The 19,427-nt window shown below is 34.9% G+C and overlaps 1 protein-coding gene across 1 annotated transcript; it reads right to left on the bottom strand.

The window, feature by feature from the left end:
• Positions 1-1,183: 1,183 nt before the first annotated feature.
• On the bottom strand, positions 1,184-19,385 carry LOC133173636 (queuine tRNA-ribosyltransferase catalytic subunit 1-like). The gene is made up of 9 exons (XM_061308618.1): positions 19,161-19,385; positions 14,677-14,745; positions 13,986-14,124; positions 8,170-8,248; positions 7,814-7,929; positions 4,620-4,758; positions 2,687-2,762; positions 2,335-2,529; positions 1,184-1,985 (listed from the first exon to the last, which is right to left on the bottom strand). The coding sequence occupies exons 1-9, from the start codon at positions 19,383-19,385 to the stop codon at positions 1,830-1,832; spliced, it is 1,194 nt and encodes a 397-aa protein (XP_061164602.1). The 3' UTR covers positions 1,184-1,829.
• Between the last annotated feature and the right edge of the window lie 42 nt (positions 19,386-19,427).

The following is a 19,427-nucleotide window of genomic DNA, read 5'->3' as shown; positions in this document are numbered from 1 at the left end:
AAAGTGAGGTCAAGGTCAAAGGAAAGGTCAAGGTAAAAAATATTGATGCAGTTGAATAGCTCTCATCAGTATGTATCAGCATATGAAGTTTGACACTTATTTAAGAAAAGTGAGGTCAAGGTCAAAGGAAAGGTCAAGGTCAAAAAATGTTGATGCAGTTGAATAGCTCTCATCAGTATGTATCAGCATATGAAGTTTGATAACACTATCTTGAATGGTATCTTTAAAACTGATCTAAAAACATATTTAAGAAAAGTGAGGTCAAGGTCAAAGGAAAGGTCAAGGTAAAAAATATTGATGCAGTTGAATAGCTCTCATCAGTATGTATCAGCATATGAAGTTTGTTAAAAATATCTTGAATGGTTTCATTAAAACTGAGCTAAACATTAATTTAAGAAAAGTGAGGTCAAGGTCAAAATAAAGGTCAAGGTCAAAAAAATGTTGATGCAATTGAATAGCTTACATCAGTATGTATCAACATATGAAGTTTGATTACACTATCTTGAATGGTATCTTTAAAACTGAGCTAAACACTAATTTAAGAAAAGTGAGGTCAAGGTCAAAGGAAAGGTCAAGGTCAAAAAATGTTGATGCAGTTGCATAGCCCTCATCAATATCTATCAGCATATGAAGTTTGATAAAAATATCTTGGATAGTTTCTTTGAAACTGAGCTTTGAACAGAGCTAAACGCAAAGTGTGACGGAAGGACAGACGGAAGGACAGAAGGACGGAAGGACGGAAGACGGACATGACAAACACTATATGCCCCGGCCATATTCATGGCGGGGCATAATAAATGTAATACCCCTCATCAAAAAATGAATTTAATGAATTTATTAGACTTACGTATATTTTTGATCACAAAGGGGGGGGGGGGATCCCCATCGAATCCACCAGTGTTGAAGAGTATAACATGATAACGAAATGTGATTGGGATTTATAAATGGCTTATAGTATAGTGGAGTTATTGTACAATAAAGGATGTGATTAAAAAATTAATTCATTTTGTTTATAAAAAATCATATATATATATATATATATATATATATATATATATATATATATATATATATATATATATATATATATATATATATATATATATATATATATATATATAACCATTGAAATCAACCCAGTAGAAATATGATTGCGATAATGGAGAGAATAAAAAATTTCCAACACATAGATAAAATTTAATGTCTGAATAAAGAGTGTCATATTTCTTGAATATAATACAGGTGTGCAAAACGTGTTTCCCTTTTTACTTTTTCTGACTTCTAGTAAAAAGGTTTCCAATTACAGTTGAAGGTGACAGCTGTGTCTTTGAGTTAACATTCTGAGTCATTTGATTCCTACAGATCCAAATGTATGACCCTTGAATGTATAAAAGAAATGGGACCTTAATTTAATAGCACATATCTTTTTCATCTTTATAACCTAAAAAGGAATTACAAATACTGACACTTAAAAACAGCTGATGAAATGCACAGTCAGATGTCTGCTTCAGTATCTAAACTGACAAATGGAACTTAGTATCTGTATTTGAAATCCTGTTACCTCTATAAGCACTTGCAATTAGTAAAATTAATAATCAATATTGTGTGGATGCCAGCTTCCATTCTAAATGTAAAAGAAAACATCACACAAGTTGCCTGTGAATCCAGACACACATACTGAGCACCTTGTTGTCAAATTGCACACATCTATTTCAAGGATACTTGCTGCCTATTTATCCAGTTCCTGCTAATTAATTTATGAAAATTTCAGGAATAGCTGCTGACACAGTCAATTCATTTCACCTGTTTTGTAGTCTTTTAAGCCACAATCAGGATTTCTTAAGCTGGACATTGACAGAAGCTAGTGCATCTACGGCCCACTGAGGGTAATCACCATCTTGATACAGTTTGTTAAAAAAGTCCTGAATAAACTCGGGAAACTTGTCTTCCACTATCTTATTGTGCATGGTTCTCATCAGTCGTAGCTAAAAAGATAAAATTCAGTAGCAAACAATGTTTTTAAATTGAAAAAAAAAATTCAAAAAGAATTTCCTGTTGGGCTATCCCAGGAAAAATTTCCATGAAGTTTGTCATAAATACTCATATATTACTACAGATGAACTTTGGTATCTGGAACATTGATAACGCAAATACCACGGATATGTGGAACGTTCCAACCACTACAGTGTATTTCTTTTTGCATTTTCAACTAAATATATCTCAGATCCTTAGATATCTTAAGCTTTCTTTCTCAGTCCTGTTGAGTTCAAGATCATGAGGTTTGACTGTACAATAATTCTTTTTTTCTTTTGTAACAAAATATTACTACTGTACCTGGTATGCTACATTGTGTATAGTGATAAGAGAACACGACACTGCCTCGTTCTCTACGATACTGTGTAGATAGGCCCGCGTGTAATTCTTACAAGTCGAACATAAACAGTCTTCCTCGATTGGATGAAAATCTTCAGCGAACTCTGACCTGTGTAGAACTAAGGTCCCTGTGGATGTCAATGCATTGCCGAACCTCTGTAAAATTGATGCATTTTATGTCAAGAAATGTTTTCTTCCAAATCCAATGTCAGTGTCAAACACATAAACTAACAGGCATACTATTTTTATATTCTAATAGAAATGTGATATCTGTTACTAAGTACATATAGCAAATGAAAAAAGATTGACTTACAGCAGTTCTGGTAGGAAAAACACAATCAAACATATCACAGCCCAGAGCCACACACACCACAAGGTCAACAGCAAAGCTGTCAATATAAACAAAAGAACCATGGGCCACAATGCTCACCTGTGTCACATTGGCCCTGCTGTTCTTCAAAAGATTTTTAAAGATTCTAGTTCATCTATTCCCATGAAAAATTTAACCCTTATTAAGGTCCCCAAGTCCAAAGAGGTCAGGAGTCAAGATCACAACAATGGGGGTGCTTCAATGCAAATATGACTACCACAGTCTTGCTGTTTGAGAAAGATTTTTAAAGACCTTCTTCTCCTATACACATGCACTGTGTAAAATTTTATTGCTTATTTTAGCCCCATGATAACCCCATGGTCCATAATTTGAAAAAGCTCATTTCCACACTTGAAGATGTTTTAATATGATTTAGTGTGGTTTTGCTATTCTTGAATTTCTTTCCTATTTCCTATAAATTCTCATGTAATTTGAATACCTATTTAAGCCCCATCTTAACCCCAGGAGCCAAGTTTTGAACAAATATGAATCTGTACTACATTGGGATGCTTGCATATCAATATGAATGACCATGGCCCAGTGGTTCTTGAGAACATATTTAAAAAAATATCCTTAAATAATCCTATGTAAAACTATGAGCTACTATTAATACCTCATCCCATCCCTCAAGTCATAATTCAAACTAACGTGACTCTACACAATCTACAGATAGTTTTTTTTCCTATTTCTTATATTAATATGACTAATAATTGTCCTTATGTTCTTGAGAAGACTTTAAAAGATTTTTTTATCCTATACATTCCCATGTAAAACTTTGATCCCCTATAGCCCCCCCCCTCCCCCAATGATTTTAATCTTGAATCAGCAATACCATACCTGAGAACGCTTGCATAACAATATGACTAATCATGCCCCAGTTGTTCTTGAAAGAAAAATTCCACACAATCCCATGTAAAACTTTGATCCTTTATTGTGGCCATCCAAAACCCCCATCCCCACTCCCAGGCCATGATTTGAACAAATATGAATCTACAATACCTGAGAATGCTTGTATATTGATGTATCTCATCTTTGCCTGTTGTTCTTGTCAATGAGAAGATTTTTAAAGATTTTTTCTTATGTATTCACAATCTTTGATCTTTATTTATGGCTGCACCCTACCCTCAACAGCCATTTTAATATTTAAACAATTTGCACTACCTAAAAATTCTTGCATCAAGTATGACTTATCATGGCCAAAAGAATTCTTCGAGGGAAAATTTTTAAAGACTTTTATCTATATATCATTGTTTCAAACTTTGATCCCCTACTATGGCCCCATCTTATGACCAGGGGCCATGCTTTGAATAAACTTGAATCAACAATATGTCAGGAAGCTTTCATATTACATTTTTTCTGGTCCAGTGGTTCTCAAAAATAAACTTTTTAACTGACCAAACCCTACTTCTGCCAATTTGTGATTATCTTCTCTTGGAATTGGCATGCCCTCGTTCATTTGAATAAAACTGAATTCCTTTCAACCAAGGATAATTGTGCCAAGTTTAATTAACATTAGCTCATTGGTTCTGGAGGAGAGAATGAAAAAATTTTGATCAGAAACATTCACTTATGTATACATTCAATATCTAATTTTTTATCAGCATGGTTAAGATGATTAACTCTCACTTTAACCAAAGTTAATTCACTTCTCTTGGAGGAAAAAACAAAACAACATTTAAGACAGAATTCAAATTTACCAGTATCACAGTCTATATAAATACTGGTAATAATTTATCACTCAATCACCTTAAAAAATGTTAGTTTTTTTTTTTTTGGAAGAAATTTCAAGAGAGTACATACATACACTGTATGTAAAGGAAGAATATATTGAAACAAACATAGCATTCTAAAATTATTACTAAAAAAAAAATCTCACCCTACTCCCATCAAGTAGCGAGGTTTGTCTCTAGGTAAATGATCTGTTGAAATGTCCACCATTTTCCAGAATTCATCCTTTGATTCCCCTCCACTTAATCCACCAATAGCAAAGCCTGGTACATCTCTCTTTGTCAACTCTGTAAACACATACAACATAAAATAACCAATAGCAAAGCCTGGTACATCTCTCTTTGTCAACTCTGTAAACACATACACCATAAAATGACCAATAGCAAAGCCTGGTACATCTCTCTTTGTCAACTCTGTAAACACATACACCATAAAATGACCAATAGCAAAGCCTGGTACATCTCTCTTTGTCAACTCTGTAAACACATACACCATAAAATGACCAATAGCAAAGCCTGGTACATCTCTCTTTGTCAACTCTGTAAACACATACACCATAAAATGACCAATAGCAAAGCCTGGTACATCTCTCTTTGTCAACTCTGTAAACACATACACCATAAAATGACCAATAGCAAAGCCTGGTACATCTCTCTTTGTCAACTCTGTAAACACATACACCATAAAATGACCAATAGCAAAGCCTGGTACATCTCTCTTTGTCAACTCTGTAAACACATACACCATAAAATGACCAATAGCAAAGCCTGGTACATCTCTCTTTGTCAACTCTGTAAACACATACAACATAAAATGACCAATAGCAAAGCCTGGTACATCTCTCTTTGTCAACTCTGTAAACACATACACCATAAAATGACCAATAGCAAAGCCTGGTACATCTCTCTTTGTCAACTCTGTAAACACATACAACATAAAATGACCAATAGCAAAGCCTGGTACATCTCTCTTTCACTCTGTGAATACCAATAATAACACCTTAAACCACCAATAGTAATTCCTAGTTATTCCTCTTTGTCAACTCTGTGGCACATTTAAGTAAACTCGAACTACCAACTGACACATTGGTAATCAAAGATTACAAAGCCCATCATACAATGTAATTAATAAATGAAGGCAAAGTCTCACATCAAAGGAATGTTTTGGTAGTGTGCATACTAAGATGCCACATACATGCAAGTTTGGTCTGGATAAGATTCATAGTTCTAACCAAAGGACCTGCTCCAAAAACTATTTCAATCACCTGAAAAATGTAGGTCAAATCATCCTGGTAGGTCAGATGCTGTATCCAAAGCATGTTTGGTAGTGTAAATTCTGAGATACATCATTTATACAAGTTTGGACAAAGTAAAATTTATATCAACTTTAGAGTGAACATGCTTCAAAAACTTCAAAATTTGTCACTCATCTAGAAATATAGGTCAGGTGCAGCCTAGTGAGCATCCTTAGATGCATCATCCATGCAAGTTCAGTCACCATAAGGCTTGTAGTAACTTACATGTAGGAATGGACCCTAATTAAAAACTTTTAATCTGTTCAATCATCAGGAAAATGTAGGTCAGATCCAGCAACCGGAGCAAGTCTGGTAGTGTGCATCCCTAGTTGCATCATCTTATCAAGTTTTATCAACATAGAGTTTATAGTTAATTAGGAACTTCGGACACATTTTCATTCAGAAAATGTAGGTCAGATGCAGCAACCGAAGCTCCATCCAATATCTGGTAGTCTTAGTAGGAACCTAGATGAACCATCCATGCAAGTGAAGTCGTCATAGGGCTTATTATTGTTTGGGAATGGACCTGCTCTAAACCTTAACCTGTTCAATCACTTGTAAAATGTAGGTGAGATTCAGCAAAAGAAGCATGTTTGGTAGTGAACACCCATGGATCAATTAACCTGTTCAATCATCCAGAAAATTTAGGTCATATCCAGCATCTGAAGTGAGTCTATCAGAACTCATCCATGCAAGTTTGGTCCAGGTAGGTCTTATGGTTACTTGGGAATGGACTTGCTCCTATAACTTTTACCTTTGTTAAGGTGAGTTAACCCTAAAAGCTCTATATAAAATACACACTGTTAGTGCTCTGAGCTGAATATTTTTGCCTGCGTTGGGGTGCATTTGTTTAGGCAATTTAATTCAAATTTTATTGAAAAAACATAGACACATTAAACATCAAAATGTTCAGCAGAGATAGGACTTCAAATATTTTGATAGCAAGTTTTCATTCTTTGAGTAAACAAATAGGTAATTTACAGGTAAAGCAAATATATTATAAATAACACAACATTTTCTTCATAGGACTAAACTTTTATTCATATATATTCACTATGATGCTTACTGACGATAATACAGATGATTTTTTATACAGGGACATAGTTTTAGTACAACTTTTCAATGTTTGTGTAGTCACATCGTATGAAATACCTTCGTCAAAAGTTAGTGTCCGCCATTGTTGATTTTGCCTTGATGTGGAATCTCGACATTTGCTGTATTTCTCTCTTAACCTGACTTCTTTAAACTATTGTTTTCATTAGTCATGATATGATTGTCTTTATTTCTGTTGAGTTTATATGAAATAAAATACTTAGGATCATTTTTAACTCGGACATATCGAAGTCTACACCCGTGAATCCAACCTTGGCATGGGTCGATCGCCGTCTAGCAAATTTCACATTTAAAATGTTTAGCATAATCTTCTGCTTATAAAATGTCAAAAACATCTTGTAGTAAATATCTATCAAGTTTTTTACCGTGATTTTAGTCTCTAAACAACTTTACTAGAACATTGAAAAATGTTTTCTTGAATATGCCGCCATTTTGAATCACGCGGAATAAACATGACCTTTTCACCTGTCTAAATTTACACAACCAATTACATTTCATTTAAGTAATGGAATTTTTTATTCATTCAAACCTATTACCAAATAAGGAAAGTGCTTTTATTAGACAAAATTTCCATTGGCCGCCTAAAATATTGGTTTAAAAATATTGTTGCTGTCACCCGGAATATTTCAGGGTCAGCTCACAGCACATGGCTTTGTTTACCGGAAAATTCCGGGTTCAGCACTACTAGGGTTAAAAACCTCTTTTTGTCAACTGAAATTACATTAAAGCTAAGTTATTAACCACAACCAACCAAAATAAACTTGGCTCATTAGTCCTCTGTTAAAACTGTTCAAACATCTAACTTTAACCACTTTAATTATGTTTCACTAAAATTTGAATGTCATGTTAAAACAGACCAGCATCTAATACGACACCAGTATTTATCTTACTACCAGGGTTTGTGATTTACTATCAGGTTCTGACAACAAATGTACCTTGAGCACACCTTTTCCTGAGTTCTGGATACAGACCACCTTGTACAATAGGAAATATGTTTTGATCATGTGGTCTTTTGTGAGCTTTAATACATCTGTCTAGCCACCTGATTGTCCTAAAACAGAAAGAATCAGATTTACATAAAACATGGAGAAACAAAACTGCAACATAGAGATACCAGTACTTCATTCCACCTCAAAAATAAATATGAGAGTATTTCTGCATTTATAATTATTGTGCTGAATTAAGTATATGAACTTGACATATTTTTCATAAATACACAATGTCATATAAAGTGAACAATACTGAATATATTCAGTGATGTTATTGGATAATTGTAGATTTTTGGTGACACCTGTACATTGCCTCCTCTACTCTAGGTCCCGTTATACAGCTGTGTACAACATCGTCAAGCTGCATGATAATATCTGCACCTGAAATATATTACCTACATTTAATTACAAGGGTTTATTTTACACCGATGGTTATATCTCGATTTTTTTGGGGGGGAACAGTGTACTTTTTTCAATCACCCTCTCTGAACTCTTCATTTCAAAATTACTAGTTTTTAGCTCACCTCAGCCAAAGGCTCAAGTGAGCTTTTCTGATCAATTTGTCTGTTGTCTGTCGTCATGGTCGTTGTTGTAAACTTTTCACATTTTCATCTTCTTCTCCAGAACCACTGGGCCAATTTCAACCAAACTTGGCACAGAGTATCCTTGGATGAAGGGGATTCAATTTTGTACAAATGAAGGGCCACGCCTTCTTCCAAGGGGAGATAATTGCGAACTCATGAAAAATTTATGGCATCTTTCAAAAATCTTCTTCTCAAGAACCACTGTGTTAGAAAGTATGAAACTTATGTGGAAGCATCCTCAGGTAGTGTAGATTCAAGTTTTTTTCAAATCATGACCCCCAGGGGTAGGGTGGGGCCACAGTGGGTGATCAAAGTTTTACATAGGAATACATGGGGAAAATCTTTAAAAACCTTCTTCTCAAGAACAACAAAGCCATGATTGGTCACATTTATGTGGAAGCATTCTCAGGTAGTGTTGATTCAAGTTTGTTCAAATCATGACTCCCGGGGTAGGGTGGGGCCACAGTGGGCGATCAAAGTTTTACATAGGAATACATAGGGAAAATCTTTAAATATCTTCTTCTCAAGAACAACAAAGCCAATATTGATCATATTTATATGGAAGCATCCTCAGGTAGTGTTGATTCAAATTTCTTCAAATCATGACTCCTGGGGGAAGGGTGGGGCCACAGTGGGCAATCAAAGTTTTACATAGGAATACATAGGGAAAATCTTTAAAAATCTTCATCTCAAGAACAGCAAAGTCTTGATTGGTCATATTTATATGGAAGCATTCTCAGATAGTGTAGATTCAAGTTTGATCAAATCATGACCCTCAGGGGTAGGTAGGGGCCAAAATGAAAGTTTAAACTTGTAGGGAAAAAGTTACAGTTAGTAAAAAAAAATGTGTAAGCATCCTTAGTTAGTGTAGATTCAATTTTGTTGAAATCATAACCCCCCCCCCCCTCCCTTTTAGGGGTAGGTCGGGACCACTTATGCATTTAAGCATTTTAATACTAAACTGATTTTTGCTTCTTTCCTAGCCACAGTGCTCAGGTGAGCAATGTGGCCCCTGAGCCTCTTGTTTATTTTTCTTGGAGATTTGTGTGTAAATGTTATAACATATATAAATGAAGTATTCTGTGTTTAGTTAGGTATGACATTCTGTATATGTATGGAGTGGTCTGTGATTGGTTATGTATGACATTCTGTATATGTATGAAGTGGCCTGTGTTTAGTTAGGTATGACATTCTGTATATGTATGGAGTGGTCTGTGTTCAGTTATGTATGACATTCTGTATATGTGTGGAGTGGTTTGTGTTCAGTTAGGTATGACATTCTGTATATGTATGAAGTGGCCTGTGTTTAGTTAGGTATGACATTCTGTATATGTATGGAGTGGTCTGTGTTTAGTTATGTATGACATTCTGTATATGTATGGAGTGGTCTGTGATTAGTTATGTATGACATTCTGTATATGTGTGGAGTGGTCTGTGTTTAGTTATGTATGACATTCTGTATATGTGTGGAGTGGTCTGTGTTTAGTTATGTATGACATTCTGTATATGTATGGAGTGGTCTGTGTTTAGTTATGTATGACATTCTGTATATGTGTGGAGTGGTTTGTGTTTAGTTATGTATGACACTCTGTATACGTATAGAGTAAGTTATAGTTACACTATAGATATTAATTGGTTAGCTGTAAATACACTCACAGTTTTTCATTCACGAGGGGCGGAGCCCCGAGTGAATAAAAACTGTGAGTGTATTTACAGCTAACCAATTAATATCTATTGTGTAAGTTACTTGTACCAGAGGACCAATGAGAGAAAAGCGAGTTGATAAATAGCACCGCCTACTACGAGGTGTCAAGACACGGTCCGGAGTCTGTATAAATAGCTGTCTCCATCTGCAAGGATCATACTTTACTGCGGCACTGCTACTACAAGTTGTTGATTGAAAAATCGGAATTGGTACGTGTGAAGATATTGTATCTTTGAAATGTTGAAGACGCAGAAAACATGATTTTTGTCAGGTACAGGTATAGGGGTAGCGATTGTAGGCTTTTATGTTCAAGCCGTCAACTCTGAAAGAAAATTTATCTTTCTAGATCGTTTTTTTTTTTTTTTGGAAAAAAGGGGGGATGGATATGGGAAACATCGGCATTGAACTTTTTCTTTATGGCAATCGGCGTACAGAAAAAAAATGAAATGATTTGTGACATTTTAATGAAAGTTTGAAATGGTATTGGAAGTAAAAAAAAATGCGGGGACTTCTGATGTGAAATTGCTATATGTATTTGGAGACGGGAAAGAAAATGACGAGAATTCGAGATAGGACGTATCATTTACTAAACATACAGAACCATTTATGAAGCGGACACCGACAAGCTAAATAATGTAAGAATTTTTGAAATTTAAAATGTTGACTTAATTCATTCATCAGCCATTGCCTTGGTCTTGAAATTGACATCATTCATTCATAAGTCAAGGTCTTGACACAGTATGGCTTGATGCCAAAAGGTGGGCGTGACTTAAAAAAACTGTGATTCTTCTGGCAAATACACCACAGCAACATGAAAGCAAAATCTAAATTTACCGCCAGTCCTATGGTACAAGGTAATTGTATAGTTATGTATGACATTCTGTATATGTATGGAGTGGTCTGTGTTTAGTTAAGATGACATTCTGTATATGTATGGAGTGGTCTGTGTTTAGTTACCCGGTATGTATGGCATTCTGTATATGTATGGAATGGTCTGTGTTTAGTTATGTATGACATTCTGTATATGTATGGAGTGATCTGTGTTTAGTTATGTATGACATTCTGTGTATGTATGGAGTGGTCTGTGTTTAGTTATGTATGACATTCTGTATATGTGTGGAGTGGTCTGTGTTTAGTTATGTATGACATTCTGTATATGTGTGGAGTGGTTTGTGTTTAGTTATGTATGACACTCTGTATACATATAGAGTAAGGTAATTGTATAGTTATGTATGACTTTTTTATATGTATGAAGTATTCTGTGGTTAATTACCTTTGGCATTCTGTAATATAATGTTTACCTACAGCATTCTGCAGTATGGTATGTTCCATGTTTAGTGACTTATGGCATTTTAATAAAATTTGAATGGAATGTTCAATGTTATCTTTGATATTCTGTACTATGGAGTGTTGAGTGTTTAGTTATCTTTGACATATTCTGTACTATGGAGTGTTGAGTGTTTAGTTATCTTTGACATTCTGTACTATGGAGTGTTGGGTGTTTAGTTATCTTTGACATTCTGTACTATGGAGTGTTGAGTGTTTAGTTATCTTTGATATTCTGTACCATGGAGTGTTGAGTGTTTAGTTATCTTTGATATTCTGTACTATGGAGTGTTGGGTGTTTAGTTATCTTTAATATTCTGTACTATGGAGTGTTGAGTGTTTAGTTATCTTTGACATTCTGTTCTATGGAGTGTTGAGTGTTTAGTTATCTTTGACATTCTGTACTATGGAGTGTTGGGTGTTTAGTTATCTTTGACATTCTGTACTGTGGAGTGTTGAGTGTTCAGTTATCTATGACATTCTGTACTATGGAGTGTTGGGTGTTTAGTTACCTTAGCATTGTAAGTATTCTATAGTATGAAGTGTTATCTATTATGTTACTTATTGCATTGTATTCTGAGGAAAGTTACCTATGACATTATCTTCTGACGAAGGTTACCTATGACATTATCTTCTGAGGATAGTTACCTATGACATTATCTTCTGAGGATAGTTACCTATGACATTATCTTCTGACGAAAGTTACCTATGACATTATCTTCTGACGAAAGTTACCTATGACATTATCTTCTGACGAAAGTTACCTATGACATTATCTTCTGACGAAAGTTACCTATGGCATTATCTTCTAAGGAAAGTTACCTATGGCATTATCTTCTGAGGATAGTTTCCTATGGCATTATCTTCTGAGGATAGTTTCCTATGGCATTATCTTCTGAGGATAGTTATCTATGGTATTATGGTCTGAAAATAGTTACCTATGGCATTATCGTCTGGCTGAGGCTAACTACCTATGGTATTATGGTCTGAAGTTAGTAACCTATGGCATTATGGTCTGAGGCTAGTTACCTATGGCATTATGGTCTATTGATAGTTACCTATGGCATTATGGTCTGACTGAGGCTAGTTACTTATGGCATTATGGTCTGAGGATAGTTACCTATGGTATTATGGTATGAGGCTAGTTACCTTTTGGTATTGTGGTCTGAAGTTAGTTAGCTATGGTATTATCATCTGAGGGTAGTTACCTATGATATTATGATCTGAAGATAGTTACCTATGGCATTATGGTGTGAGGAGAGTTACCTATAATGGCATTATGGTCTGAGAATAGTTACCTATGGCATTATGGTTTGAGGATTTATGGTCTGACTGAGGCTAGTTATTTAAGGCATTATGGTCTGAGGATAGTTATCTATGGAATTATGGTATGAGGCTAGTTACCTATGGTATTATGGTCTGAAGTTAGTTAGCTATGGTATAATCCTCTGAGGATAATTACCTTTGGCATTATGGTGTGAAGATAGCAGGGTTCTCCATGAGCCGTTTAACGTGGCGGCCCTGCCATAGTTAAATTCCCTAGCGCCACAGTTAAAAAATCAGCGCCACAGTTCCGCCACAGTTAAAAATTAGCGCCACAGTTAAGAATATTGTCGATCAAGAAGATGAAAGTATAAATTATAAATCTCAAAATGAACCTCCAAATAAAGTACGGTTTTTCTTAGTTTAAATCGTAAATTAACTCAAATCAGGGGCCATTGTTCGGCTTACTGGAATTTACGCATGAATGAAAAGAGAGAAACCCTTTTTTCACACATTGGGATAATTGCAAATTAAATGTTTAATACTAGGGTAATTAATTACCTAGCTTTACTCAAGGTAATCACGTCTAACTTATATTGATTTGTCAATGTGAATCAAATAGCACATGTATCGTAATCGTGTATTGTTGTAATGTTGAAAAATTAATATAAATAATCCATAAAAATAGTATTTAATGACTTTAGAATTTCCAAAGTGTTTTTCTAAATCAGAAGTTTTACGATACTAAAGTCAACTGAGACCGAAAGTTGCAAATACAATATATTTATATGAATGAAAGCTTGAATACAAGTGTGACCTACCAGAATTTCCTCTGTCGTTTAATGAACACTAGTTTTTTTAATCAGGGTTAAACACTTCGAACTTCGTTATTTCTTGTATTATTATTTTCAGATACTTATAGCTAATATTTATTTATAATAGCGCGTGTACCTTGGTGTGTGTGTGTGTGGGGGGGGGGGATGTCTCTGTGTCCTCGCGAATTCGGTTGCAAAATGACCGTGAAATTTAACACTTCACGTAAGTCTTGCGCCACAGTTAAATTTGAAATGATGGAGAACCCTGAGATAGTTACCTATATGGCATTATGGTGTGAGGATAGTTACATATGGCATTATCTTCAGAGGAGTGTTACCTATGGCATTATGGTCTGAGGATAGTTACCTAAGGCATTATCTTCTGAAGATAGTTACCTATGGCATTCTGGTCTGAAGTTAGTTACCTATGGCATTTTGTATATGTATTGAGTGTTCTGGAGTTAACATCATCTCTGACCCATCATGGGGGGACTGGAATTTCACTCCTTCTTCTGTGATTTCCGCCAGTTTTAGGAGAGACACCATCTGAAAGCCTCCACTGTCCTACAACACACATTACCACAACAGGTAATGATTTAATTTCATATAATGTCAGAATAGTTGCATTTCATTTACATGACTGACAAAGAGTTCTGATTGAATGCCACCAAAAGAGACATTTCAGACAGGAAGCTTATAGCTCAATATTAATCATAGTTATTTTTAGACATCATCATTTATTATTTAAAATCATTTGTACATGGAGGGCAAAATTGCTGCATCAAAATTAAGATATACATAAAATATAAGGTTTAGATGATGTCATTATTTTACTTCGCATTATAGTTCATACAAATGTATGTCTTTATACAATAACAATTTAAAAACCATGCATTCTTAAGCAGAGAAAGATCATGACTAATCACAGTTACTTACAGTTAAAAGAGCCCTGTCCCATTTCATAAACTTGGTACAACTTACAGTTAGAAGAGCCTTGTCCCATTTCATAAACTTGGTACAACTTACAGTTAAAAGAGCCCTGTCCCATGTCATAAACTTGGTACAACTTACAGTTAAAAGAGCACTGTCCCATTTCATAAACTTGGTACAACTTACAGTTAGAAGAGCTCTGTCCCATTTCATAAACTCATGTAAACCACCAGCTTTCTCCAGCAATTCTGGACCCTGAATAATCAAGATAAAATAATTAGCTAATAATTTATAAACCTTACATTTTTATGCAGCTTCTAAAGTTGTCACAAATAAAAGATAATGAACCACACTGTCATACTAGGAATGATGTAAAGATGAAAAGTGCCACAAGGGATAATATTTAACACCCTATTGAAATTAAAGTATATGAAGAACTAGCCATGACTCATGAGAAACTTTTTTAAACATTGGCACAAGTAAGGACATTTTTACCGACAGATTGGACTTGTTTGATATGAAATATACACCATCATAAACCACAGTTTGATAGTTTGGTGTGAGGTAAGTTTAAGGAAGTCATTGCTTATAAAAAATCCACACTATCTGTTGATTGATATCAGGAGGCTAGCTTGAATTTTATTCAAGCTGCCACCACAGAGATATTAGTAAATAGCCAAGTTTATAATTTGATCTGGTGCAAATTGATAGAATACAGCTTTCATCTGAAATAAAAATACAATTATTCTGATTAACATGTTTACGCAACATGTTATATAACATGTTTATACTTGGTTTCTGGACATTAATGGAAAGTTTGTTCAAAGAGTGAACAAGTTTATTGCATGAAAAGAATTTATACTTTCAAATTACATATCTGACCTTGGCTCATGGTATTCTTTATTCCTTTTGTGGCACCAAGCAAGTTAAATTGGCAGACATAAATAACCAGATAGCTCAGTTGTTAGAGCACCTGTCTAGAGTTCAAGGGACCCAGGTTCGAATCCTGGTCTTAATTGTCTGTCATATTTTCTCCCTTCCCATCACATTTGGTGCTATGACCAGTTCATAAGTCTGCAAGCATCAACAATATGGCAATGGAGATGTTGTGCTTATTGCCCTTAGTCTAATTAGGTTAAAAATCATGAATATTGGAGGGATATTAGCAGGGACCTATATACTAACAGGATAGGCAACTTCTTCAGTACTATGTTAATTTGCCCAAAATGTCACACACAACACCATAAGTTTTTCAAACTTCATTTACACCAGTAAAAAGTTTGTTTTCTAATAAATTTAATCTGTTCTTTTTGTTTATTGAAATACTTTTTAAATGCTTTTTAAAAGCCTATGTTGCAAAATAATTTAAATATAAAGCAAACTACCACCAAATTCAGTGAATTCTCGAAATTACAGCCAATCAGGGGCATGTGTTGATTTTGAATACACAACTTATTTATACTAAAGATAAGAAGTATAAACAGTGGCAACAATAAATCTTGAGTAATGTTTTGACAGACAAATAAAGGTTTTCTTCAGAATATATCAGGGCATAATAAATATATTATTTCTGTAATGGTTTGGGCCCAGCAGGACATTGATCTGGGTAACTCAGTTGGTAGAGCACCTGACTAGTGATGCAGGGGTTCTAGGTTTGATTCCCAATTCAGCCATATATTTTCTACTTTCCTGTTACTTTTTAGCTCACCTGAGCTGAAAGCTCAAGTGAGTTTTCTGATCACATTTTGTCTGTAGTCCTTCTGTCTGTCCGTCCGTCTGTAAACTTTTCACATTTTCGACTTCTTCTCCAGAACCACTGGGCCAATTTCAACCAAACTTGCCACAAAGCATCCTTGGGTGAAGGGGGTTCAGATTTGTTCAAATGAAGGGCCACACCCTCTTTCAAGGGGAGATAATTAAGAATTGGTGAAAATTTGGTGTCATCTTTTAAAAATCTTCTTCTCAACAACCATTGAGCCAGAAAAGTTTATACTTACGTGAAACCTTCATTACATAGTGTAGATTCAATTTTGTTCAAATCATGACCCCTGGGGGTAGGGTGGGGCCACAATGGGGGATCAAACTCTTACATAGGAATGTATAGGGAAAATCTTTAAAAATCTTCTTCTCAAGAACAACAAAGCCACAATTAGTCATATTGATATGGAATCATCCTCAAGTAGTGTAGATTCAAGTTTGTTCAAATCATGACCCCTGGGGGTAGGGTGGGGCCACAATGGGGGAACAAAGTTTTACATAGAAAATGTAGAAAAAAATCTTTAAAAATCTTCTTCTCAAGAACAACAAAGCCTTAATTAGTCATATTGAAAGGGAATCATCCTCAGGTAGTGTAGATTCAAATTTGTTCAAATGATGACCCCCGGGGGTAGGGCGGGACCACAGTGGGGATTCAAAGTTTTACATAGGAATATATAGGGAAAATCTTTAAAAATTTTCTTCTCAAGAACAACAAAGCCACAATTAGTCATATTGACATGGAATCATCCTCAAGTAGTGTAGATTCAAGTTTGTTCAAATCATGACCCCTGGGGTAGGGTGGGGCCACAATGAGGGATCAAAGTTTTATATAGAAATATATAGAAAAAAAATCTTCTTCTCAAGAACAACAAAGTCACCATTAGACATATTGATATGGAATCATCCTCAGGTTGTGTAGATTCAAGTTTGTTCAAATCATTACCTCAGGGGTAGGGTGGGGCCACAATGGGAGATCAAAGTTTTACATAGGAATATATAGGGAAAATCTTTAAAAATCTTCTTCTCAAGAACAACAAAGCCACAATTAGTCATATTGATATGGAATCATCCTCAAGTAGTGTAGATTCAAATTTTTTCAAATCATGACCCCCGGGGGTAGGGTGGGGCCACAATGGGGGAACAAAGTTTTACATAGAAAATGTAGAAAAAAAATCTTTAAAAATCTTCTTCTCAAGAACAACAAAGCCTTAATTAGTCATATTGATACAGAATCATCCTCAAGTAGTGTAGATTCAAGTTTGTTCAAATCATGACCCCCGGGGGTAGGGTGGGGCCACAATGAGGGATCAAAGTTTTATATAGAAATATATAGAAAAAAAAATCTTCTTCTCAAGAACAACAAAGTCACCATTAGTCATATTGATATGGAATCATCCTCAGGTTGTGTAGATTCAAGTTTGTTCAAATCATTACCTCAGGGGTAGGGTGGGGCCACAATGAGAGATCAAAGTTTTACATAGGAATATATAGGGAAAATCTTTAAAAATCTTCTTCTCAAGAACAACAAAGCCACAATTAGTCATATTGACATGGAATCATCCTCAAGTAGTGTTGATTCAAATTTGTTCAAATCATGACCCCCGGGGGTAGGGTGGGGCCACAATGGGGGATCAAATTTTTACATAGGAATGTATAAGAAAATTCTTTAGAAATCTTCTTCTCAAGAACAACAAACCCACAATTAGTCAAAATTTGATATGGAATCATCCCCAAGTAGTGTAGATTCAAGTTTGTTTAAGGCATCCTCCAGTTGTAGGGTGGGGCCATAATGGGGGATCAAAGTTTTACAAAAGAACATATATAGGAAATATCTTTAAAAATCTTCTTTAATCTCAAGAACAACAAAGCCATGATCAATCATATTGATATGGAAGCATCCTCAGGTAGTGCACATTGAAGTTTGTTCAAATCATGAATAATTAAAAACTTATTTTATCTGGAAATTATTGGAACTACGAACTCCTGGACGCATTTGATTAACACATCCTTGCACTTTCACAAATTTTATCTTTATCCTTAACATTTAAGAAAAGAAGCGATTTTGTTTTGTATTAATGAAAAACATTACATCTACAATCCAGAAAATTCAGAGTAGAAATGTGCGAAAGCAAACCCCCTCACTAATATCGTCAGCCCGTGCTCAGTGTTGTGTACAGAGTTTAACAAATTGAATACACCCATGAAACGTAAACTGTTTCTGTAAACAGGGCACGAGCTCTGTTATTGTTAATGTTTACGATTCACCGGGTGTGTTCAATTGTTAAAGTCTGCACACACCACTGAGCACGGACTGACAATACTGTGAGGGGTTTTGCTTTCGAACATTTCTACTTTGAATTTTCTGGATTATAGTTTTAATACTTTTCATTAATACACAACAAAACTGCCACTTTTCTTAAGTATTAAGAATAATATTAAAAATTGTGAAAGTGCAAGGATGTGTCAATCAAACGCGTCCAGAAATTTGAAGTTTCAATAACTTTGAGATGAAATAAGATTTTTATTATATTTTAGTATGAAATGCTATAGCAACATATAAGTCATGAAATTATACAGAAAATCTGAGAAAATATTAACTTCAAATCTGTGTCCAAGCACCTTTAATATCAAAATGATGATTTTATGCTTTTTTTTTTTTTAAATTTTCTACACCTGTATCACATCGGTATTTTCATTTCAAAGATTTCACAAAATAAGTTATAACATATATTTTACAATCTTGAATCAATATGCAGCATGACTTGTATAGTACTTTCATGAAAGCCTAACACAATCATATGTGGTTTGTAACACTCCATCCCCAGTGTCATTTTAATGGTAACATTATTCTGTATCTCAACTATGAAATATGATTATCTAAGACAGCTGTCATTACACATACTGATACACACCGGTCTGTGCCCCAAGTGGTACGTGTTCCCCAATACAATCCGACAGTCTAATTCCCGCAGCTGATCAGGTACAAGGCCTTTCAAAGTTCCTTGAGTACCAACTGGCATAAATACAGGTGTATCAACTGTTGCATGTGGAAGTTTCATGAGACTGGCTCTTGCTTTTGTTGTTGAACATTCTGCCAATATTTTGAATGAAAGAGCATGTGTTCGTGGAGCAGCCATATTTTTGGAAATCCCCTTTTACGTCCAATCAGATTTCAGGTT

Source organism: Saccostrea echinata, unplaced genomic scaffold, assembly GCF_033153115.1.
Source record: "Saccostrea echinata isolate AGI-Se365-2 ecotype Australia unplaced genomic scaffold, CSIRO_AGI_Sech_v1 ptg000056l, whole genome shotgun sequence".
Lineage (NCBI taxonomy): Eukaryota > Metazoa > Mollusca > Bivalvia > Ostreida > Ostreidae > Saccostrea > Saccostrea echinata.
Note: the sequence above shows the minus strand (reverse complement) of the source record. Positions and strands in the feature narration are given on the sequence as shown.

Coding starts and splice junctions, on each gene's coding strand:
- LOC133173636 (XM_061308618.1), bottom strand. CDS start 19,385: ATGGCTGCTCCACGAACACATGCTCTTTCATTCAAAATATTGGCAGAA. Junction 14,746..19,160: donor ACCACTTGGGGCACAGACCG/GTGTGTATCAGT, acceptor TTGATTATTCAG/GGTCCAGAATTGCTGGAGAA. Junction 14,125..14,676: donor GGGACAGAGCTCTTCTAACT/GTAAGTTGTACC, acceptor TGTGTGTTGTAG/GACAGTGGAGGCTTTCAGAT.